General features: G+C 32.9%; 2 protein-coding genes across 2 annotated transcripts; one reads left to right on the forward strand and one right to left on the reverse strand.

The window, feature by feature from the left end:
* Positions 1-1,555: 1,555 nt before the first annotated feature.
* On the reverse strand, positions 1,556-2,810 carry LOC126912881 (uncharacterized). The gene has a single exon (XM_050707207.1). It carries the CDS (start codon positions 2,383-2,385, stop codon positions 1,591-1,593), a length of 795 nt encoding a protein of 264 aa, XP_050563164.1. The 5' UTR covers positions 2,386-2,810; the 3' UTR covers positions 1,556-1,590.
* A 14,318-nt stretch (positions 2,811-17,128) lies between these two features.
* On the forward strand, positions 17,129-22,334 carry LOC118276280 (toll-like receptor 6). The gene has a single exon (XM_035594533.2). The coding sequence runs from the start codon at positions 17,331-17,333 to the stop codon at positions 21,366-21,368; it is 4,038 nt and encodes a 1,345-aa protein (XP_035450426.2). The 5' UTR covers positions 17,129-17,330; the 3' UTR covers positions 21,369-22,334.
* The last annotated feature ends 3,577 nt before the right edge of the window (positions 22,335-25,911 follow it).

Raw genomic sequence — 25,911 nt, forward strand, 5'->3', positions numbered from 1 at the left:
AGTGATATCCCACGGGATACGTTTTAATTGTAAACCCGCCCTTGTTTCAACGATTCCTGCATTGATAATGAGTTTTTATGATTATTGTTTAACACTATTTTCCTGTAATGTTCTTTATTTAGTAGTGAAAATTGATCACAAAATTAAAAAATCGATTTTACCCACAAAATATATGTCTAATTTTTTTTTCAGTTTGATATGTGTAAAAAATACTACTAAATTTTTTTGTGAAAGTTTGTTTGTTTGAATATTTGTCCGTCAATCACGTTGAAACTGCTAAATGAATTTTAATGAAATTTGGTATACTGACAGGGTATGAGCTGATTTGGGTGATAGGACACTTTTTTAACAATAGTTTTGCCCTCTGTATTGGGTTCCATAACATATACCCACGTTATTATTTCTGCATAAGAATCTGCTCTTCACCTAATAAAGACGTTTTGCTATAGTACTTACCTCATAAACGTAGTCGCTTACTATAATTAGTTGTTTAAAAATAATGGACACCATATACACCAAAACTAAACTTCAATGCAGCAAACTCTCACATTAAATCCAAGCGTTATCGACAACTCGAAGATATGAAGCGTATGGGAACTGAGCAAACTGGCCGAGCGATAAGGTCGACTTGCATGAATCTGAATAACAAACAGACGTTCTGCTACAGACGTAACGACAAAAACACGAACTAATAAACTTAAACGTACCAATGGAAACACATGAATTGCTAAACACAAAAGGCTTATACACAAAGAGGTAACCGTGTAGATAATAATTGTAAGCAATAAACATCTTGTTGTTCAGTTATTTGTAATGGTACAGGTTTCACATAAAACTGGTCAATTCTAGCAACAGCGGAGTGCAATTTACATCTTCGAATGTACTTAATATAATGAGATTTCAGCTTATTTTTTTATGGAACAAATCAGTAAACAAGCAGACGGTTCATCTGATGGTAAGCAATCGCCGCCGCCCATGGATACTTGAAACAACAGAGACGTTACAAGTGCATTGCCGACCTTTTGGGGGTTAGGAAAATGTAAGGGTTGTTGGGGAATCGGGGATTGCGAAGATCGGGAAGGGGGAAATTGGGCCTCCGGTAACCTCACTTACACAACGACGTCTCACGTCGGTTTTCTGTGAGGCCGTGGTATCACTCCGGTCAAGCCGGCCCATTCGTGCTGAAGCATTTCTCTCCCACACTTAGCTTATTTATTACTCATACGATTAACAACGAGGCTGTCAAATGCCAAACACACTAACTTAATCTGTACGCAGCTATCGAAGCAGATGAATTTCTAAACACAAAAATTAATTCGAGTTTTTCTTCTTTTATAAATGTGCATAACAATTTTAGTGGTGGTGTGCATTATAATTAAGTGCCTCGGGGAAACTTCACCCGCATTTACTTGAAACGATAGTCACCCTTACATTTTGTCATCCCGCACCCCTTCTTAACATCCTTTCATTTGACGTTGCTTGGTAAAAAGTACTAGTGACGATTCTTGATAAATACTATAAGGAAAAAGGAAATGATTGAAATTAATCACAGTTGTCATGTTTTTTAATTACGAGTATAATATCTATTAATTACAATTTATCTCTTAAAGCAAGAAAATCATGATTTAACTTTCTTCTCTTTCTTTTATTTATGTAAAGTTTCCAGTGTAATCTAGTCGATCGTCTAAATAAAACGAACATAGTTTGGAAAACTAATCGATGACAAATAAAAAACACCACTAAATAATAAATTACATTACTAATCGAGAAAAATAAAAGAACAGGAATTAGAATTAATAAAGAATCACAAATAAATGCAACACCAATCAACGATGCAACATGCTTAATTTTTCTTTTTGACATTTTCTTAGTTTTACAACATGACAGTACAGAAAAAACTATTCTAATGAAGATGATGAAGTTCAAAACCAGCATGTATATGTGTATGGCAAGTAAAATTTTAAGAAAGTGATCAAAAAATGAATAATTTTCGAACAATAAGTTGGGAACGATGACAAGGCTGATTCCTAAAATAATACCGGCATTACCATAGGCAAAAATAACAGCTTTCCTCTTCTCACAGCTTATTTTTCCAACATAGACGAGCACAAGTCTTAGATAAGCAAGAAGTGAAGAAGACACAGACCAGCATACTGATGTTATTAAAATATAATGCGTAAGAGGCATCATCTCATATGGCATATCTGTAAATTGCAATGAAGTTAAAATGAAAATGAAAAGAGTGCCAGTTATCACTTGGTTTACACTTATAAAGTTCTGTAGAGTTCGCCATTGTGGTAGTAAACACCATGTTGTAACCAACAACACTACACACACTATAGACTGTACAGTTCCCGAGAACATAAAAATTTCCGATAACAACATATTATTTTGTCAAAATTTTGATTTTATTTGTACTCTGCTGTGTGTTTAGTAACTAGTTTGCAACTGAAATGTTTTTGCGCTCATTATTCCAGCTTTATCAAAGCAATTTGTAATCAATGTTGCTTATTTTTTTAATTAGTTGTTTTTTGTTAACTGTTTGTCCTCTATTATATTACATAAAAGATCCTGCAATGCAAAATGTATTTTATTGTTCCATGATAATGTTTACTTTTCAATGCAGTAGGATAGAATTGCACACTATAACTATTAGTAAAATTATAGAAAACTAGCGGCGAACTGTGTCACTTAACTGAGTGAAACATTAGTTACGACTTAAAACCATTTGTTATTTAGTACTGACACTGCGCATACACACTATACATACGGTGTCATCTAGTTATTTAAGGGATTGACGTGTAAAAGTTTTCTAACCTATTCGCAAAAATAAATATCATTTATCTTTAAACACTTTTTACAAACTGGCTTATTTAAGGTTTTTTAACTGAAAATAACATAATATTAATTTACAAGTCAATTTTACGTTAACAACTGTGTACGTATAGTTGCAATATTTATTTCAAAATACCATAATTTCCTTATTAGGCTACAAATTTGACAGGAATGTACTCATTAATTCATAGTAAAAATAATCTAATTGATCTCTGATCTAAATCTTATCGAAATAAATTGTCAGTGTTGTTTGATAATGTGTGTTTAAATATACATCGAAGGAGATATAATTTCATCATCACTGCAGACCAAATGCCTCTTCTCGCACGGAGAAGGTTTGAGCATTAATCACCACGCTTGCTTAATATGATATCATTCTTTTACCTATATCTTCTTTACTTCAAAACCACTATGGTTAAGGTAAGTATAAAAATAAAGACTGAAATAGACCAAAGCTATACGATCCTATTAATTTTCTTTCTACAAAATAATTTACAATGTGTTCTCGTTGATTTTGTAAGCAACACAAATACAGTTTCGAAGAGTAGTCGATGAGTTAGTATAAATACGATCGGATATGATAAAGAATATTCCTTAACTGTTATGTTAAGAAAAAATAAACCTATAACTAATGCTATTAACATGGAATCACATATAAAAGCAACAGCAACCAAAGATAGGACATGTCTGGAATTTCGTACGGACATTGGTTTGTGACAACAAGCCATCACTGAAAGAACAATTCTTATAAAAATAATAAGATTAATTGTCATTATGAAATACACTGGAAATAGTATTATAATATTTTCATCTGTTCCAACACCTATAAAATGTAAAACTAAATCGAAAACTGAAAGTATAACTCCACCTGTTCCGTAAACGAAAACAATAGCTTTTCTCTTTTGCAAACTGATTTGCCCAACGTATATGAGTACAAGTCTAAAATAGGCTAAAAGTGAGGACAACAATGACCAGCATATTGAAGTGACTAAACAATAATGAATTATGCCATACATTGTATCTGTAAATGATACAAATGGTATTAAAGTCAAAAAAATCAAGTACAAAGTGCCAGTTATTATATGGTTCAAGCTGATAAAGTTTTGTAATGTTCTCCACTGTGGTAAAATGCACCATGTTATCAACAACACAATCACACACACTGCAGATAGTCCTGATCCCGAGAAATAGACAAAGTCTTCGACACATAATGTCGTATTTCCATCCATTTCCACAAGTTTATTTTTTTAACTGTCTCTCTGTTAACGGTTCCTATGTGAATGTGTTAACGAACATTCATTAGTTTAATGTTATCATGAAATCAGTTTTATACGCGTTTTAATGAGTTACAAAATATAACATAATAATATCACGCCATTAATTAGCAAAAAGAGGACTGACAACTGCAACGGTAAATATATAATCGTATTAAAAAAACATAATTAGGAATTAATTCAGGATTTGTAATTTTAGTTCATAAGAAACTTTGTTTAAAAATGGTCATGAAAACGACGTTAATAATATCGATACTTAGTTAAAGATTATTACATGGGGACGTTAAAAAAAATAAAATATCTTTATATTTCCACAACAAAACAGTTTCCAATACCATGCCAAACGTAACAGTAGACTATAGTATCGCGAAGCGCCTACGGCCCTCAGATACGGAACTTACTCGTTAGTAGAAAGCGTCGAACCCTACGACGTACAATGCTCGCTACATTATAAATTAATCTGATCGATCCTAGAAACCTGCAGTGATTACAATGCACGCTACAAAAGAGGTAACATTTAACTCCTAATAACTAAGCAAGCAATGGAAATGTTGCATGTTTGTTAAATCACAATGATGTATGTAGCAAAGTCTAATTGGGGTGAATACGTTGTATTAGCAAGAGATTTGCAACTTTACGCAGATAAAGGGACCTTTGAAGGGATGTCGATGGTAGCTGTTTAACCGCTCACTAGTTAACAGTTCATGCCATATTTGGGAAATGTTTTGATTTGCATCATAAAGCTTGTTTTGAATTTAGCGTACAACGTTTCATAAGTTTAGATGAATGAATAAATTAGTGCTTGAAGGTGTCTTGTGCAGACTTTGAACAGTGTTGCTATAAGTAAGGAGTGGTAATTTTAAGTAAAGATTTGTGCGAGGGTTATATTAAGCCTATAGGTATGTGAAATTATGAAGAATGTCTAGTTATTCGATGGGTCGCATTGTGCGATTACCGGATTAGACTGTGATTAATTACTGACCTAAAAGTATTAGGAACTTTTCGGTTTTGCGAAAGTTGAAACATAGTATGCATAAGTATATAGTATACATATAGTATATATTGTATAGAGCTGCTGCGTAGATAGGACGTATTATTATCTTCTGTGGATATCTATAACATTAAAAAAAAATACAATTGTAATTAGTTAGTCTCAAAAAATATTTGAGGCAAAACGAAGTTTGCTGGGCCAGCTAGTTTGATTAAGTATTATTAGATTTGCAAATAATTAAATTAACTAATTCAAATAAATTCGAATAAACTATACAAATGAGTTTAAAGGGCATAATCGTAATGAATCAGTCAAATATTCACTTTTTATTGATTTTGTACTAAGTTCGTTGCTAAGTACCCATTAAAAATATTTATGAAATAATTTCAATAAGGTTCAATTTCATTTTATGTTTGAAGTTAATTTGGTATCAAAGCTTTTCGTAAATCGTCTTATTAAATGAATATTATTATTTATTTTTGTTTGAATACTTAAAAAAATACATTTCAATTACTTTTGCTGAGTTTTAATTAATAAAATCATTAAAAGCGTTTAGAAAATTTAATAAAATACGAATAGCATCAGGGAGTAATATCGATAAAAGTTTAAGGAGTAATATCTATTTATGAATATTTATTGTTTTTTTTTTAGTTCAAACTGCCCCACAAACTTTCTTATAAATTAAACATATGTTTTCTTCTTTCTTTCTTAGCTAAACTCTAAACTAAAACCAGTTCCAAATTCTGTAACAATAAAAATCCAACTCAAATATGCTAAATCTGAATAAAATATGATCCGTCTATAAAACAGATCTATGTCAATGACGTTTAGAAGCGTTGTGCCACAACGGACTGGCCAATCTGATTGCATTTCTACCGACATCTGCTTGACCACCTGAAGCAGTGTTCCGATACGGTTCGCTTGTTTTAACCCATATAAAATCTATACCAATATTTTAAAACCAAAGATTTTGTTAGTTCGTTTACTTGCCTGTCTTTTTTACATTTGATGAGTCGAGGTTTGGTCGGTTTTGGACTATCTAGCCTGAAGGCAAGTGATGATACTGCCTACGATGGAGCACGTCTGCCTATAAACAAGCTATTCACTCAGGCCTTGAAGACACCCAGGTTATACCCATCAGGAAACACAGACTCCGGCAAAGAGTTCCAATCCCTAGTTTGTTTGTTTAAACACGTTAATCTGCGGAACTACTGGTTCGAATTTTATAATTCTTTTTGTGTTGGATAGTCCATTTATTAATTTAAACTATATGCTATATAACATAACATAACGTAACGCTGCGTTCAATAGGAACCAAACAGCGGGTGAAACCGCGCGGAAGTATGTAGCTAGTATTTTCTAAACGGAAGACTAAAGTGGTTCATTGATCGTTTCGCGATGAAACTTTACTATAAGTACTTTGGACTAATAGCCAGAACGTGACCGGAGTTAGGAGGTAATTTTGTGGTGAGGCCCTAAGAATATCATACAACAATGTGGAGGGGTTTATGCATGTGTTTGTATAATTTGGAATAATTGTCTAGAATTTGAAGATAGCAATGAAAGTAAAGAGACTGGAGAAGGTAACCTAAATAAACTATACAATTTATGATAGTCATTGAGTTAACTGGAAATCAAATGCCCTTTTTTAATTGTTCGTTTGTTTGTTCTTTAAAGTATAATATACGTAGATATATCTAATTTAATGATTATTTAATACATCTCTCATTCTTGATTCCGAATATCAAGTCAGTAAAGCATTTGTAACTCTTCTGGTGTGGCAGATGTGGCGCAACGCTTTTCGTTTACCATAAGGCCATAAGTTGTATTTCATAAAAAATACTAAATAAATTTCATATAATAAACACAATATCTACAAGCAACCAAATTATTATTTATATCAACGCCATTCCCATTTCACAGTTAGTTTCAACTGTACAACGATCAAGTTGCACACTTTTGCATAATTCCATCCAATTTATTCCCCCTTACAAAAGGTTTTATCTTGAATGAGAGAAGCTTGTTTTAATGTCGTTAATTTAAGACTCCTTCGTCGGTAACGATTTCATTTTGTTTGTTACTCTACCTGTAGTCTGGTTTTCCAATAGTATTCAAGCTAGAATAGGTAATAGACTCCTTTGTATCTTAGTTGTTACTTACTCGTAGAAGAGATGAAGGTAATATTGTGAATGAAGATCAAAATGTTAGTCAATTGTTGGGTGGATTGGGTGATAAATTGTAAGCGTTGTTTTAGGATATGAATTTTGTATTCTAAAGCATTAAATAGAACGCCTTTTTAATTTGCATCAGAGCGAGATAATGCACATTTACAGTATACCTACCGTCCAAATTGAGATGGGATTCATAACATTCACTTGCTATTTTCCAGTCACCAATCATATTCATTGGTATACATAGCTTAACACTGGTGGAATCGGAGTCAGCTATGTTACTTATCTGAAAAGATGCGTGCTATAGATGCGTGATATGGATGCGTGCTATGGATGTGTGCTATGTTTGTCTTCCGTACTATCGATACATTACATCCTCCTCAGCTACATAGCTTAGTGTCAGTGAAAACGGTCTCATAGTTTCACAGCTTACTTTAGTTTTATTTGGCAGTCATATCGAAAACCACTAAATAAACAAGGTAGTCAAACAAACATACTTAAGCTTCAACAAAAAAAGTTTAAATATCAGTCACAATGACGAAATCTATCTACTTTTTGCCCAACATTATCCAAATTATAGATCTAAAACGTCATAGAGGGGTGAATGACACTATACAATATAAGAATTTTATTATCCTTCATTATATTATAATAGTATGGAAATCTGATTGTGTTTATGACTATGGAAGAGGATAAGGTACTTTTTATTATTTTTATATGTGACTATTAAAGTAAGATTTGAAAGATAAGCGACAGATAATTGTGGACATGTTTGTTCTACGGTAGTAGGTGTTGTAATTAATTCAATATTTTAAAACATCGTTAAGGTGTTTATGCCTTCATAGATGTGCGTGTCATAATAAACACCTTGAAGTTAAGTGTTCATTTCTTAGTAGGATGTGGTAATAAAATATGAGGTATAAAAGAAGTGTTATAAAATTATGAGGATTATAAAGTGTGTCTCGTTAGTGTAGGTAATGATTTTATATGAGATGATAGATGTTTTGAATTTTTCTTTGCATTTACCGTTAACTTCGATCATCTTTTTGAAAGTACGAGTAATTTAAATATCTATTTAATTAATATTAACATATTAGATAACATGCCTGAAAATATTCTTTAAAAACACATATTCATATCCAAAAAAAAGAATTATTGTAACTCTAGATACCTATTAATGTAGGAACTCACATCTATTTTTCCAATATTAAGCCATGGACAAAATAGATGAAAACATTAAATTAATTGGTGTTAAAACACCCCTTTTTGCATCAGGGTTAAAAAAGACCTAAAATACCCCACATGGCATTTTCACACACGTAAACAAGTAAACAAAACTCAGCAACTATTGACAAAGCTATTTTTACGTACTGCTATACGGGTATTAAATACAATGGGTACCCAATTTGTTGTATTAAAATTCACGCGTTTCCCAATAGTCGATACATTTGCGATAAGCCCGGCTCACGGTAATCTGACTTTATCGGTATATCTGTTTGAACTGCAACTTTTACTGCGTGCAAACGGTAAATTAATTGATCATACAAATCCCTTTTTAATAAAGTTGAAAATAAAGTTTGTTTTGCCGTGACTTTTTGCGGAGAAAAATAGTGAATGGAGATTATTTTTGTATGATATCGTCACCACTCTTAATCTTTCCACTGTTTTCTTAAGCGTCGATTAAGGGGACTACATATTTAACAAAGACCGGGCAGCACCATTCTTTAATAAAACTTATCCTTTTAAACTGAGATCGCCACCTCACTTGCTAGGCGTAAATATTGTCAAACGCTTCTTTTGTAAAAGAGGAGATTCATAGTGCACTACTATCAATCTCCACTACTCTCATGGGTTATCATGAAATTATTTACGCGTATGCAGTCTTAACTTGGTTATTTGTCTGATCAAATCGTTTTATGGCATTATTATCAATCGACAATATGGCAAATCTACTAGAAGCCATTATAAGACTAACAAATGAGCTGTGAAACTTGGTACACACATTTGAGATTCCAAGAAACGACTGAACCAACATACAATGTAGTATGACAAACGGCTGTTATTCGAAGATTATCGCCTGAACATGACTAATGACATGTCGCTTCCTACGACTCTTCTACATGTTAATTGTACTGAATACTCCCGACACTAATTTACACTGTGTTTATTTTACACAATACTAACTTACAGTTACGGTTCTCAAAACTATTTGCTGTTCAATTCTGCGTCTTATTCACTCTTAATTAGATCTATGTTAAGTTTCGTGGGTAGTAAAATTATGGTTGTCATCGTCCAGATGATTCACACGCGTTACGTTGTCATTTCAGACGTACGATTCAATTTTTCATTTAGATGTGAACTTGTGTAAACAGCCGAAATGGAGGGGAAAGTTTCTATTTTAAAATGTTTTTGTTGGATCCCTCTTCGATTCTTTTATGGGTGTGTTAAATAGAATTCACAAGTTAGCGATCGGAAACTTTTCCTGTGAACTTTTGCAGGATTGAAAACACGGTTTCAGTTGTAGATGGAATAACAATGTAGTGTAAGTGAGGTAGGGTCGCTGTCTCCGATGATTTTCTATAAATTTCATTCACGATTTCACTTTCTTCGATATATTACTAAGTGCATGTTGGCGTAAAATGCTTTAGTAAAACTTATGCAATATTTCTCCAAAAAGACTCAAGTAAGTTTAAAAAAACTCAGCCATAACATTATGTTTAAAAAATAAGTTCGTGCTTTTAAGAACAAAGAACTTGCGAATGTTTTCAGCAAAAGTTGTGTGAAGTATTTAAAAATGCATATTGTTTCATAAGAGTCCTGTCATCTCGTGAAAACTTACCTATATGAAGAGTGAAAGTTTTAAATTGACCTTAGGAACAATAATTAATTTAAGCAAAGAAGTCGTGAACTTAATTCCACAATGGGCTAATTTGCAATAGTAATATCTGTACCTCGTAGTATAGTATACCTTTGGTACTTTAGGCTTACATACATATGCGCACGAAAAAAAAAACAGTAAAAACTAATTTTTATACGCTTGTTTTACTAAATGTACGATTCATGTACCTTAACCGACTCAATCAAAGTTAAAGTCAAATTATCTCTCGTCTTGAGCGAAGCGAGAGAAAGTGTCAGACTCTTACTGACTAAAAGCCACCTTGTTCCTACTTCTGCTTTTCCAGCTAGGTAGTCCACAGCTCCGGCCGTCAGTCAAGCTAGGTGCTTGTACCAAAGCGTAGCTTCGAACGGAAAAGAACGAGCAAGAAACTACATAATCGGAGGTGCCATTTCAATTTTCGCCCTAAGAAATATATCTAGTATAGGTACACAATGCTTGCAACTATATAATACATGTTGTATGTGTCTTCCTAGCCACTTACATTCAAATGCATGTACTGAAATGTTGAACAACGGCATTAACTCAGATGGTACAACACGAACAGGTACATAGAATATGTAATTCGAGGTGACACGTACCTATAGTTGATTAATTAGATGAAAGCAGTATCAGAGGATATTATCAGATAATTAGGTATACATAATGTGATTGGAATATTAGCATAGACTTTGTCTATAAATAGGTATGGAATGCTATGATCTAGTATTGTTAATGGGTAATCCCTTTTAATTAATGTGCAGAACATTCTTAGAAGCTTATCAGATTTTTGCAAAATTGCTCATTAGTAGTAGTTTTAATTATTATGTCTGGCCAACCAACAATTATTTCCATTTGCAAATGCCTAAAAACACATCTTTAAATAGTGTAATTGTTATATCTGGGAAAATATTACATTTCCTTTAGGCTAGCACCGCATGCACTATTTGAAAAAGCTAAAAATCAGTTTTTACCTAAATATACATAGTTATATAGGTATCAAAATCTGATTTTAATACAAAATGGACAACACAACTACATTGAACATAACGAAGGCAGTATTGGAATTACACATTATTAAATGTTATTCTTTGGAACCTGCCAAACTCAGTTTGAAATCACACAGCTATTATTAAATGAGGCTCTACATACATACACCCTTGACTATCTCATCGCGGATAAAACGTTAGCATTCTTCTTCTTTAAGCTCTTAAATCAAATCACAAAAAACACTATCTATCAACCCTTTCAATCAACATAGGAAAAAAATAATGAACCCCTGTCTTTGTCAATTTGTATCGACATAACAAACTAACCAAACTTACCATCTCTATCACCATTTATTCAGGAAAATACTTAGCGATAGACCGCCCCACTTTCCGCTGTACAAAAAATAAATAGGTATATTGTTTGAGCACGCGAATCAAATTTAATATGCATACCGTTTAGGTCGTGTTAAAGTATAGTGTTGCGTGAACGCAATGTCGATAAAATAAATCGACTCGCGTGTATATTACGCTTAATGATTTTTGTTCATTTACACCTCATGTTATCGACTTTATTTACGTTATGTTTTATTGAAATTAATTAAAATAAGTAATCGTCTCATTTGAAAAGGAAATCTATATATATAAAACTCTTCCGTTACTGAGTGACTGACTGACTGACAGACAACGCACAATCGAAAACTGGTCGTAGACAGCTGAAATTTGGAATGTAGTTCCTTGGGATATGTAGGGGAATAAGAAAATTTTTGGAAATTCAACCCCCAAGGGGGGTTTAGTAAAAAGTTTCTATGAAAAATCTTATTCCTTGGGTTTATAAACTTGAAACTTGGCATGAACACGTACATAGGCAAGTATATGTTATGAACATTGTACTTTTTTCAAACTACCCTCCAATCGTGATTTAGGGGTGCGATTGGGTGACTGATTTATTAACGCACAGCCGAAATCGGTTTAGGAGTGAGATTTTAGGTTCCTTTAGTAACATAGTGAGCACTAAGAAGGGATTTTTATATGTCAAGCAGGGGGGAAACGGGATAAACTGAGCCGGAAATGCGGGAAAGTTCTAACGAGATACAATGGCCCCGGAACGCAGGGCAACTGAAGGAACGAGGTGGGTTTTACACAGTAAAAGTCTAACTCCCTTATTCCACCCAGAGCCTGAGAGGTCATTTGATGATTTCCCATCCTTGAAGAAAAAAGACTTTGTATGACAACTTTCAGTCGTCTCTTTAACATACATAATAACATACATAATTATGTACATACATGCATAACATTAATAACATCACGCCTTTAAATCCCTATTTTTTGTTAACACTACCCATACAAACAGCTAAAAGGAAACAAGTGAAGAGACGAAATTTGTCCGCTCCATTTTCATAAATTCTTAAAAAAATGAGATTAACTTTTTATTATCAGGTCGACCTTTAGCCTCACATGTACGTATAACAATTTTCTTTCAACTCCTAACCGTTAAAGTTGTACCTTCCATATCAGCTCATTCACATGGGAATGACTTCAGACGCAAATTTAAACAGATCTATACAAAAACGTAATTGCCTGTAATTTGAGGTTTGCCCTTGATTTCCCTGGAATACCATCATCATCCTGACTAGGTAACAACGACCAACTTGAAAGTATACTCTACCGAAGCTAAAAGCTACATGATCCCTGATAACACAGGCTATATTTAATTCCAGTTGTAACAAGATTTCAGCCTGTGGAAGAAAAGGCCCTGTCGAGATCATTAAAAAACGCTATATATAACCGAATTACACGTGGGCGAAGCCGCGGGCGGAAAGCTAGTTAGAAATAAAATTATGCCCTTATTAGAGCAGGAATAATATTAAAATGAATAATGTAAAACTACGAGTTCATAACATACCATTTTGTAATGTATATAGTTAGTATATAGTTTTCATCATCATCAAATGAATCACATAACATTTACTGCTGAAAAAAAAGAGTTTTTTAATAACAGATAAACTTAATAAAGTAAAATAAAGTTACTATAATTTTACTAACCTTTTACCTACAATAAATTAAGTAAATTCCTAAATTGTTTATCTACCAATAAGTGGTCAATGCGACGTTCAAAAATTAGTATCAATAGGTAATTCCTTTTTTTCTTTACAAATACTAAACGAAACATTTAAAATGTTGTAAACAATTAAAATAATATTGAAATAAATCAAATTCATCGATATCTCATGATTGACATCACTACGCTAACAAGGCGATTATTGCTAGGGGCGGGACGAGTTCACTCGATAACCGCTCTTTACAGCCATCTAGCGGTGAATATAATTATCTTAAAACCAACTCATGGGAAAATAAATCATAGATTTACACAAAGCAATTTAGAGGCAGCCTTGTTATCTTTTTATGATGAAAGATTGTGAATTATTTAAAAAAAGTTATGAAGTTAGTTTTGCAGATTTGATCTTTATTCTATCGTAACTGTTTTTGATTATTTTAGAATGCCTATGTAAAATGACTATAAGGTTTTGATTCCATTAAAAATAACAACAATATATAATCTATACTTAAGTGAAAAATAATAAAAGATTTAAAGTACTTATTAAAAAATACGTGTTGAATAATATAGTGTCCTAAAAATAGTACTGTGAAAAAATAGAAGGACTAGTTTAGAATATTTTTCGTTCACACCGTTAACTTAACAAGTCAAGTTAAAATAGTTAAGTATATTAATAAAATTTTATAGGAAAATTAGTAAAATTCCTATATAAATCCAAGTCGGTACAAAAATACACGATCGAAATAAAAGCAGTTTAATAACATGTAAAGTGAAACAGTTTTACATCGGTTGAACATACAAAAACTTGTAGAGGACATAAAATGGTAATTTTGTAGTCCACGGAAACCTATTTGAATGGTGGAAGATAGTAAAGGTGAAGCCACTTGAGACAAAACATCGGTTTTAAAAGAAAAACTTTGCACTGAATTCTTTTTAACACACATTCTTTTACAGATTCATAAGAAAGTCAATGATTTTTTTTATATATCGTGTGATATTTTTCATTCTGATTGTAAAACAGTTTAATATGTTATATCTTCGTATAATAATTGTTAATATCAAAATCACTAATTAATGAGCTTATTTCTTGACTCCAAAAATTTTGTACAGAAGTTACCATGTCTTATTTAACACGTAGCGTTTGAGAATCAACTTTGAAAGCGAACCTGAAACTTCACACTCAATACAGAAACTTGTAAAAATGGTTCTCACAAAAACACTTCAGTTTTGAATTTTAAAAATCAACTCTATTAAACAAAATAGTACTCATAATAAAAATACACTCAAATCCCCTACCATTGACAGTCTCCTTAACATATCTAGTGGGTGGTCCATTCACTAGTATCACGAACTACAAATTGCCTTATACTTGTTTGTGCAGTCAGGCCCACATAGCTCAATTACGCACTGGCCAATTATTATATGAACTCTTCCCATGCGGCTAAGCGTTCCTGGTTCATTCTAGTTATGCACTTCAACTCCGAACTCGTAATTACCTGTGCTTTGAATAACATAGTGGGCATTTTTTAGGGTTCGGCACATGAAGAGATTTCGATTCTTTTTGTTTATTCCACTGTTAGTTGGTATTGAATGCAATAAGGTGGAAAATCCCATGAAAAGTTGTTGAAACTCTCTATTATGAAGTGATTTTTTATTATTTTTGCTAGTTGAGTAATTTGCGATTGAATTTGAATTGAAATTGATGCAAATGACTTTTAATTTTAAAATATATTGATCTCAACCAGTGGTAACGCTTATCTTCTCCAAACTGGACTTTATATACGAATTCACTATTATTAATCATCCCAAAAATGACGACTTCTACTATGGTAAAGAAGACTTAGTTACGTGACGTAACTAAGTCTCTAAGACTCAAGTTATAAAGTGGTTGAAGAGAGCTAGAAGCGAAAAAGAACTGAGTCCAAATCTACAGAACCAAGAATCAAAAATGAAACTCGCATTGTATTTTTTTCACTATTGAATTATTTATAGATAAACTGATGCTAGTTACGGAAAATAATAATGTTGGAGTATCCGGTTCTTTGAATCTCGATAAAATTATTAGTCATATTTTTTCTCTGCTTACATAGTTAAGGCGTTCACTGTTATTATAAGGATGTTATTATACTTATGTTCAGTTCCAGTTTGGACAGACAATGTTTTTTCATGGCTATTTAGATCTAGATTAGGAAACAATGTGGGATTTAATATTAGACGTAGATACTTATTTGAGATATTCGGTATATAACCAGCAATATTGTTGGTTATAAAATGATGGTCGTTAAAATTATCCGTGTATAATGTATAAGGAATACTTAATCTAATTAATTTTTTTTTTATTGAAGAATAATACTTCGCCTACGATACAAAATCTTATGAATTAACTAAAAGGTTATAGTAGGAGGGTCTTGAGTTCGATAGGATCTGGCAAAGAATTACTGGGCTTTTTTCGATTTTTCGAAAATTTCTCAGTAGTAGCACGGAGTCTGAAATTGTGCCCAGTATACGGCAATAGGCTCACTCTCTTACTCCCTACATGGGAATTATAACACTAATGATAATAAGTGGGTTTACATTGTATAGCGGCAGTACGTGCCGTAATGTGGACCTCTGCCTACTCTTTCAAGGATAAAAAGTGTGTCATAACTGAAAGGTTATTAACCCAAAAACCGATAGTGGTGACAATTGTTAAACAAAACGTAATACAATCTTCCCATCAGTACAAAGTATCAAAACAAGCTCACATAACACTACTCGTACAACTCTACACCATATGTGTCACAAACGCACATACATACATAATTTATTTATAATTTAAACTTATCACCGACTTCAAAGGCTGAAAGAAACATTGTGAGAAATCCCACACGTTCATTATAATTAATTCTAAATGTATTGCGCTGTGAAGGGTAACTTGTCAGGGCACCTGTCATCATCGTGAACTATGGGTGCGCATGGTGCTGGTGCTTTGAATGACGTGGAATTATCTAGATTAAGTTACTACCGATATTAGTCTATATTGTATTGTAGTTTAGTTTGGTTCGTTTTAAAATGTATCCAATAAGTAAGAATTAGATGCAGTGGTTTTAGGTGCAAAGTAGTAATTTCATACTCCAATTTATGTAAAGTTTTCAGATTTTACCATAACAACTACGTAGCTGGTACTTAATTTATTGTTTTACTCGTAATAGCCTACTTGATATGCAATATTAAAATCCACTTTTCACGTACCTAACCTTTTACACAAAGTTACTAAACCTCATAAACGAAAAAGCATATGCATGTTGTAATACAATATGTTATGTGTAACATTTTACGTAAAAACTCGGAAAATTCTCAAAAAAGTTGATGTCGCGTTAAGAGGTTTTCGTCGACCATAATATAAGAGAACACGTTAACTTCAGAACCATGTGGTGTCCCAGAAAACTATTTTGCAAGTCTTTTAGAAGAGAACGATCCTGAGTAAAAAGTTTACCGAACTTGTTTAAGACACAACAGGTGTTCGTAATATAACGGTATTAGCCCCTTTTTTAAAGAGTTTTAAAAAGGCAACTTTGTATTCAATGAACCAAAGTTTGAACAATGCTACCGTTCGCATCTCAACATGTTTTCCTTACGAAATAAATTCATAGCGTAGATTAAGATTCAAAATTATTTCTCGCTCAAACCTTGAAAGTCTACGTAAAATTTAACTAATTCGGAAAACTTTAATCTAGATGACGTCCCATTAGAATCCAGCTAGAATTACCAGAGCTGAAAGAAAAAGTTGTTGCACAACAACAAGCTCTGCGAAACTAGATCTCAGTTTGTTTATAATTAATGCTCGATACACCCGCGCGGGAATAATTCAACGGTTTATGTACCCTTGATAATATGAAATGAAGTTTCTTTAGACGCCGGGGCGGCGCGGTAGCGCGGGGCGTACGACGCTGTGGGGCGGAGTTAGGAAGCGCCGTTCAGTCGGTGGGCAGCCGCCGTACGCGCCACACGCTACTAGCTAACGCGCTGAACTCTGTCATGCCACGCGAGTCGCGATGTCGTTTCCACGTGAATATTTATGATGTGATCGACCAATTCGCTCCCTCATAAATGGCACTGCCGACCTCAATGCCTCAACACTACTCGCATATGACCGTAAAATGCTAATAAAACGAACTGTTGTGAAAAGACTCGAGCACCGAACTTTTAATCAAATAATAGTGTACGTGTTGTTCTACTGCTATGTCATCGAGAGGAACTCCGCAGTCGAAATGCCGCACGAGTGCGCGTATCGCAGCCTCGAAGCGGAAACGTCAGAGAACGCGGTTCTTTTCTGCAAGATCAGAACCATAAGCAGTTTAGACCACCTGTTACAAAATATCAGTAGGACGCATTTCGACGACGTGATATCGTTACACGTACAGTGCAGTGAAATTTTATTTTTCGAGAGCACGTTGACCGCTCATGCTGAAAAGTCGTCAGGTAAACATACAAGTTTGTCGAAACTGCGAGATCTCGTCATCGACAAATGCAAGATACGCCAGATACCGGCGCGAGCTTTTGAAAACTTCACCGACCTGAAACGTCTGCACGTGACGACCCACAACAGCGAATGGTCGGCGATGACTATGGAGCTACACGAACAAGCCTTCGCGGGCTTGAACGAGTTAATTGAACTCGATTTAAGTGACAACAACATCTGGAGTACTAAGACGGAGACTTTCTGCCCGTTGTATAGTTTGAAAACTTTGAACCTGACTAATAATCACTTGCAAAACATAAAGACTATTGGGTTGTCCGACTCAATGAGAGAACAAAACTTAAGCGTAAGAAGTTGTAATTTAGTCATAGAAGTTCTTGATGTGTCGTATAATGACTTAATAGTTTTAACTGACAATAGTTTGTCTAAGTTACGTTCACTATCGAAGTTGTTACTACAAAATAATGCAATATCTACCCTAGAAGATGGTGCCTTTGAAGGATTGCTCAGTTTGCAGGTTTTAAATTTATCAAGTAACTTTTTGAGTGATATTCCTCCTGAACTGTTTTCTGATTCAAAGTCCTTGAAGGATATTAACTTTAGCAATAACACCATTGAAACTTTGCCACCGGGGCTTTTTGAAGGATTAGATCAGTTACAAATATTAGATTTGTCACGTAATAAACTTACTAGTCAGTGGATTAATAAAGGCACATTTTTAGGATTACTGCGTATGGTTATACTAAATCTGTCATATAATAGAATAACTAGAATAGACCGTCACATGTTCCAAGATCTCTATAGTCTACAGAAATTAAACTTAGAGCATAATGAAATCACTGCTATAGACGAACATGCATTCGGAGAGTTGCGAAACTTGCACTCTCTTACACTTTCAAATAATAGACTCGTGCATGTTCATACTCACTTGTTCACTGATTTACATGTCTTGCACGAATTATTCTTAGATAACAACAAAATAAAGCACATTGAAGAAAACGCTTTCGATAATATGACAGCTATTGAAGATTTGGGTTTAAGCGATAACTTTTTGTCTGTTATCCCTACTTCGATACGAAAACTCAGATCTCTAAGGTCCTTAGACATCGGAAACAACAATATAACACACTTGAATCGCGAAAATTTTAGGGGTCTATCTGAACTTTTTGGTTTACGTTTAGTTGATAACAAAGTTACATATTTGAATGAAGATACATTTGAACATCTTCCTCAACTTCAGTTCCTTAATTTAGCTTCTAATAAAATTAAACACGTTGCACCTGGCTGCTTTAGAAAAAATGTAAAATTAAAACTGCTCAGAGTTGACGATAATGAGATCTCGAAAATAGACGGAATTTTCGGCACATTAAATAATTTGGTTTGGCTTAACATGTCGGCAAATAAAATAATGTATTTCGATTTTAGAAGTTTTCCTGACAGCCTCGAATGGTTAAACCTTCACAAGAATAATATCGAAAATTTTGTTAATGACGATATGTATTCCAATGTAAATATTAAACTTTTAGACTTAAGTTTCAATAATATAAGTGAAATAACCGTAACATCTATACCAAAATCTGTTGAAAAACTTTACTTGAATGACAATAACATTCAAAACATTCAAGTCGGGTCATTTTCTAAGCTACAAAAGCTATCAACTGTAGCGTTGAATAATAACAAACTAGTACAACTTGACATGAACGCCTTTAGGTTAGATCAAATAGACGAAGATAGTGACTTACCCGAGTTCTTTATAAGCGGAAATCCATTTGTTTGTGACTGTTCAATGGAATGGATTCAGCGCATTAATTATTTGAGTCACAGTCGACAATACCCGCGCGTGTTAGATTTAGATAAAGCCCTTTGTACGCTGGTCCATTCGCGGGCCAAAGAAAAAAAGACGATAATAGATATGTCACCTTCCGACTTTCTCTGTCCGTATGAGAGTCATTGTTTTGCCTTGTGTCATTGTTGTGACTTTGTTGCATGTGACTGTGAAATGATTTGTCCAAATAACTGTAGATGCTATCACGACATAACTTGGAATGCGAACGTTGTAGATTGTTCGTACGCTGGTTATACCGAAGTACCTGAACGAATTCCAATGGACGCCACTGAAATATATTTAGATGGAAATCACATCAGCCATCTGGGAAATCACGTGTTTATTGGTAAAAAGAAACTACAAGTCTTATACTTGAATAACACAAAGTTAAAAGAAGTGAATAATCAAACTTTTAAAGGTGTTGATTCTCTCAGAGTTTTGCATTTAGAGAACAATAAGTTGGTAGAGTTGAAAGGGGATGAATTTCTTCATCTTAAAAATTTGAATGAATTATATCTTGACCATAACGCCATCGTGCATGTTGCTAATAACACGTTTTCCTCTTTGAAATCACTTTCGGTCCTAAGAATCGACGATAATAAACTCGTCAACTTTTTCCCTTGGAAATTATTAGCTTCGTCTTCCAAAAGTTTGGCTCATGTATCTATTGAAGGAAACCAATATTCTTGTGACTGTAAGAGTATAGCAGAATTAGATTCGTGGCTTAGGAGGGATCCGGGAGACCCCGAGAAAATGTTGTGTACAGATCCTGAAGGAAAACCAACTAAAATAACCATTGCTTCAGTATTGAGTCATTGTAAAGAATATATGGGATCAATAGGTGACCCGACCGTTTCAAGAGATGAAATTGTGTCCAAATCAATATTTCTTCCCGATAATTACTTCGCAGTAATATGTGGAGCGATAATTATTATTGTGGTCATCCTTCTAATAGGTGCTATATTTTACGCATTCAGATATGAGATTAGTGACTGGCTTTACACTAAATACGGCGTACCATTGTTCAAAGAACAGTCATGCCCAAATGTTGACCATGTGTTGGAAGGTATTCCGAATCACATGTATGACTACTACGTGATATGTAATACCAAAGATACAAGTTTCGTATATCATAATATAATGTCCGAGATAGAATACAGGAAGATGAGCACCAAAAAGTTTTCCCCAAATGAAGCTTCATTAAACATTCTTACTTTAGAAAGTTTCTCAAAATCATCTAAACTGTCTAAACGTTTAATTATTGTTATCACAACGAATTTCATTTGCAACGATCTTTGCGATATTCATTTTAAAAATCTATTTTTTAGTTATTTAAAATCTCTGAATCGTAGCGATTTGAACAAAGTAATATTTATCAAAGTTCTTGAGAACAATCAAATGAGCGATGAATTGTGTTTTGTGTTGGATAAATACAAGAATGTATCTTGGAACGACCCACGTTTTTGGGACAGATTCATCGCTTTACTCAATTGTACTGACACTATTATCACAGTAAAAGGCTCTGAGAAGAGTGTATTCAAAAAGTCGTTACGTCAGACTCCGACGTTGAGATACACTACAATGCCGGTCTCAAACGATAGTTGCTCAAAGCAGAATTTTACAAACACCTTACAGTATTGTAAGAGGAACGAAGGGGAATCGTCTCAGAACGAAAGTTCTCCGTCATCGGACAACAACACGTACGGGGAAGGGAACAATTCGAACAATAGCTACATGTCGATAGACAACAGAACTTGTCCACGGTTTAATTATGACCTGAGGCTGTCCCCTAGCAGTGGTCACGTATATTCTAGGGTAGATGATATTTCCCCGACTGTACCGCGCTCTATTACCAGCAATGCTTCTAGTAAGGGGCGCACGTACTTTGTTTGAACCATAGAATTTCAAATAACTCCTATGGATCTAATATTATTGCCGTTATCTAATATCCAGTAAGTTTTATTTTTCATTTTATTTGCACTAAAACCTGCACTTATAAAATTTATTCATTCACGTTTCGTAATTTATTTAAATTATTGTAAATACATTGTTACTTATTGTCGTATTTACATTTTGTCAATTTTCACATACGTAATGTAAGCATTACTGAAGTCGAAACGTTTTTACAAGAATACAAGTATTTTAATGAAACAATATTTGTACAAAGTTTGTGTGAAAATGTTGAGTCTGATTGTGGTAACATTTTTCAAAATATTAAAATTATTATTATTTGTATAAACATAGTTTATTGAAGCTGTGAAATGTCACAGTTCAGTCACTGTAATCCAACACCAAATAGCGTAAGATTTTTAAAAACTACTCATATTCACAATTATATTAATGTAAAGCTTTATTTATAAAAAGTAATTTACATTTTCTTTAATTCATTCAAAAGTCTTATTTTTATTTTATTCACATTGTATTATTCAAAATTTTATTATTTATTCTTGATCGAAATTAAACAGTCAATTTATCCAAATGTTATGTTTTCGTATTATTATTCAATTAAATATTTTATTTATGTAACTGTACGAAAGCGTATTTATAGGTATGTTACACTTATTAATGTGCTTAATCATAAAAATAATAAAATAACAAAAATGTATATAACAATATATAATAAAAAATAAAATTATGTTCGCAATGTTATCTGTTTACGGCTATATTTAGATGTGTTGCTTGAGTACCTATTTTAAAATAATTAAGCTAAATCGTGATATTAGATTTAATAATTATAAACTTCAAATAAATGTAATTTTTGGATTGTAATTATTAGTCATAATGAAAATTATTGTTTTGTATAAAATGTACAAAGATATCTTGAAAACGTAATAAATTATACTGACGTTTTGATACTTATTCGGTGTTTTATTTTTCATAGGCTCCTTTGAAAATATGTTTCAGTGTTGATTAATAATTGTTATCTACTTTTAAAAAAAGATTCATCTTAAATGAACTAAAACTATTGTAAAGTTAAAATCCTATTTTAATTTTTGTCATTTTTATGATGGACATAATGATAATATTACATCTTTTAGACCCTACTAATAGGGACTTGTGTGCTAGGTGTAAATATCAAATATATAACATATGATTTTCTTTTTTTTTTGAAACTGGTTTAACTATGAAAATATAAATCGAGTAAGTATATAAATTTGATATTATGTAAAATGACCATTGTGTTCTATTTAGAGCTACGTTTAGTCTCAATAGGATAATAGGTTATGAATTCGAAATCTTTACATAACTGTAAGTTTTTTTACAGATATTGTACAATACACCTTTGAGAATAGGCATCCTATTTTTTTAAAGTCCGTCTGTTACTTTACAACATCAGACAAGCATTTTTTCTTTTCTTAAAAACTAAACACATTCGACGATACCATGATTTAAAATATCGTGTGACGTCACAATTTATTTTATAGGGTAACGTGTCGTGTCGACCTCCCACTCTTAAACTTAACTCTATTTTAACCTTATACGTGTCTATTATTTTTTAATAGTCTAAATGACGGATAAATCAGGTTTTCAATTCTTTTTTGCCGTATCTTCTATCCTATTCTAGGTAATTATTCTCTCTAAAAAGGTTGCAACTTTTCGACCGACATCAGGTGATTGATGTGCAGCCCATTTGCTTCTATCGTCTCTATTAAAAACAAAAATATAAAAATAAGGTGGGTTACACAAATAGACCTCAAGTAAGTCACATTGAAATAAATAGTTTTCACAAACAAAATTCATCGGCAATTAGATAAGAAGAACAGTATTAAGCAGTCCAAATCTTAATTGACTAGACAATAATCTTTCTACAAATAAAACCACATTATAAACAAGTGACCAAGATTTACTTTAAACAAGCTTATCACGGCTCAAACCTACTTATAAATATCTTTATTTGGTTTTCCATACAAATGTAACTTCGAAACAAATTAGAAATAGTGATCGTAAACATAATTCTGTTTATATTTCATTGCACAATGGATCGTATATTACAGTAGGGTTGTAATACTTGTAATTATTGGTCTATGGCAATATACGAGTATGTTTTGTCACACAAACGCCGACAATGCCTCGTGTGTAAACTCTAATTGGCTGATTGTCATGTCAGTAAAGATATAAGTGATAACTCAAAGAGTCAAAGCCAAACGCACGCGCAAATAATTTATTTTTCATTAATTTGCCTGCACGATAATTGGTTTAATATAAAATGCCTTTAGATTGCCTTTCAAAGATAATTATTTTCAATTTTAATAATTAATTAATAATTTCGGGACCAAGCCCTGTTTAATTTAATTATTATTTACTTAAGGTTGTTAATATTTTTTTGATTTCGTTGATTTTATTTTATTCTACTTTTATATTATTAGCATCGAAATTCTAATTAGATGATGATATTGTATTAGAACTTGTATTGGAATAGATCTTATACCAATAAGACATGAAAATTAAAAATCCATTTAGTCTGTAAGTTAGGTAATGAAATATATTATACATGTATTTTTTTATTTTGTCATATAATATAACAATACTTAGATAAAACGAATAAAAAATTAGGAGTGGGAGCAAATACGTCATATATAATAAAATAGTACTTTGAACGTACTTGTTTTCGTAAGAAAATAAAAAAAACGTACTAATATTTTAAAATAATCTACAAGACGGACATTAAATTAAAAATTAATTATCTACCGTATTTAAAATATCTTTGATGAATCTTAATTTATGCTTTTAAATTACGACTCCTTCCTTTTATATGTATAAATAGACATTGTTTCCAAACCTTTAATTGCTTCGTTTATTACTAAACAGTAAATTCTTTTGTCATCAGAATGCTCCACATTCGTTTAATGTTTGTAGACATAAAATGAAAAGTCGTTTGTCGTATTAGTCTATGGGGACTTATGAGGAATTTAGTAGGAATATTTTTTTTTTTTTTTTTTTTTACATTTAATGGGTCGACGTTTGACCGCTATCTCACCAAATAAATTCTAGTTAGATTTCAACATTCTAAAGAGAAAACAGACCAATAAGGATATTTTTAAATGTAGAACTTCTTTTTAAGTCTGTTTCAGGTTTCGTTTTTGACTAAAACTACAATGAAAAGGTTGTTAGGTAGGTGTTATCCAATAAAATTTCAAATATAAAGTTTTTAATTATTGGTATCTGTATTCTAATTGGAGACAATCTAATAAAATCTATCAAGAATAACGTGCTTATTGGAATTTCTAGATATCTCATTCTAATTTGTTTTGTGTTTGGTGTCGTGTGTCTGTCGTGTGTATGTTTACATACATTCAGGTTTACATACACATTACAACCAGACCCCAAACGACAATATTTGCGATTCGAACCCGCTACACGATGCACGGCAGCCAGTTGCCCATCACTGCGCCAACGGTGTATCCAATAAAAATACTTTAAACTTATACTTACTTTTTATTACAAAATCTCAATTGTTGAAATCAGAAACTTATAATTTGTTCAACTAAGTCGTAGTACTCTTCCAACCACATTGAACTGATAAAAAATTCATTATTATTTTACAAATATTATATTTTGTACACAGCCTTGATACGGTTCATAAACCTTTAATTAATTATTCAGACATTGGACACGGCAACTGATAGCAACTACTAGTTAGGTAAGTATATATATTTTATTAAAGAATTTAGTATAGAAGCCAATAAAATTTAAAGTTAGCTAACACTTAGGAACGTGAGCTTTAACTAATTAGACTGAGTTCATTGTACCTAGTTTTGATGTTATTTATTGAACCGCGAAATTAACGGAATTAACTAAATCGTTCTGTGACTAAAAAGATCAACTTGATGAGGATTTAAATTGAAACTGTTAGATTTTTTGTCATCGGTGGAGTAGTTACGCGTGATTAGTCGTATAATCATAGCGAAAGGTTTTGGCTATGATTCCCTGGTCGACCAGAAAAATATTGTTGGACTATTTCTGTTTTGGGCAACAGTGGACGTCTTGTGGCAGACATGATGACGCAAATATCTTACTAATAGCATGGAATCCGGAATTGACAAAGAGCCACTACAGAACGTTCTCACACATCACTTTTTTTAATTTTCTCTGGACTTTAAAATATACCTCTGGTTAGATAACGCCTGAGTTTGTTTCGGATTTTTTTTTCAGAGTATTCTGTTTAATCTGAAATGCCGACCTCATCTAGATTAAATTTGGTCTAAAGCAGGAGTAGGGACAGGGTCCTGATCCGGAGCTGCGGACTACCTAGCGGGTTTACCGGGGCTCCGGCTCGAAAAGCAGGAGTAGGAACGGGGTGGTCTTTAGTCAGTATGAGTCTGAGACTGCCTTTCACCTCACCCAAGGCGGGAAAACTCATTGAATGATTTTTCTCCCGCAAAATAGAAAGCTCAGTAGATTAACGAATTTCATAAAAATATATTATCAAAGACGC

The sequence above is a fragment of the Spodoptera frugiperda genome, chromosome 31, assembly GCF_023101765.2.
Source record: "Spodoptera frugiperda isolate SF20-4 chromosome 31, AGI-APGP_CSIRO_Sfru_2.0, whole genome shotgun sequence".
NCBI lineage: Eukaryota > Metazoa > Arthropoda > Insecta > Lepidoptera > Noctuidae > Spodoptera > Spodoptera frugiperda.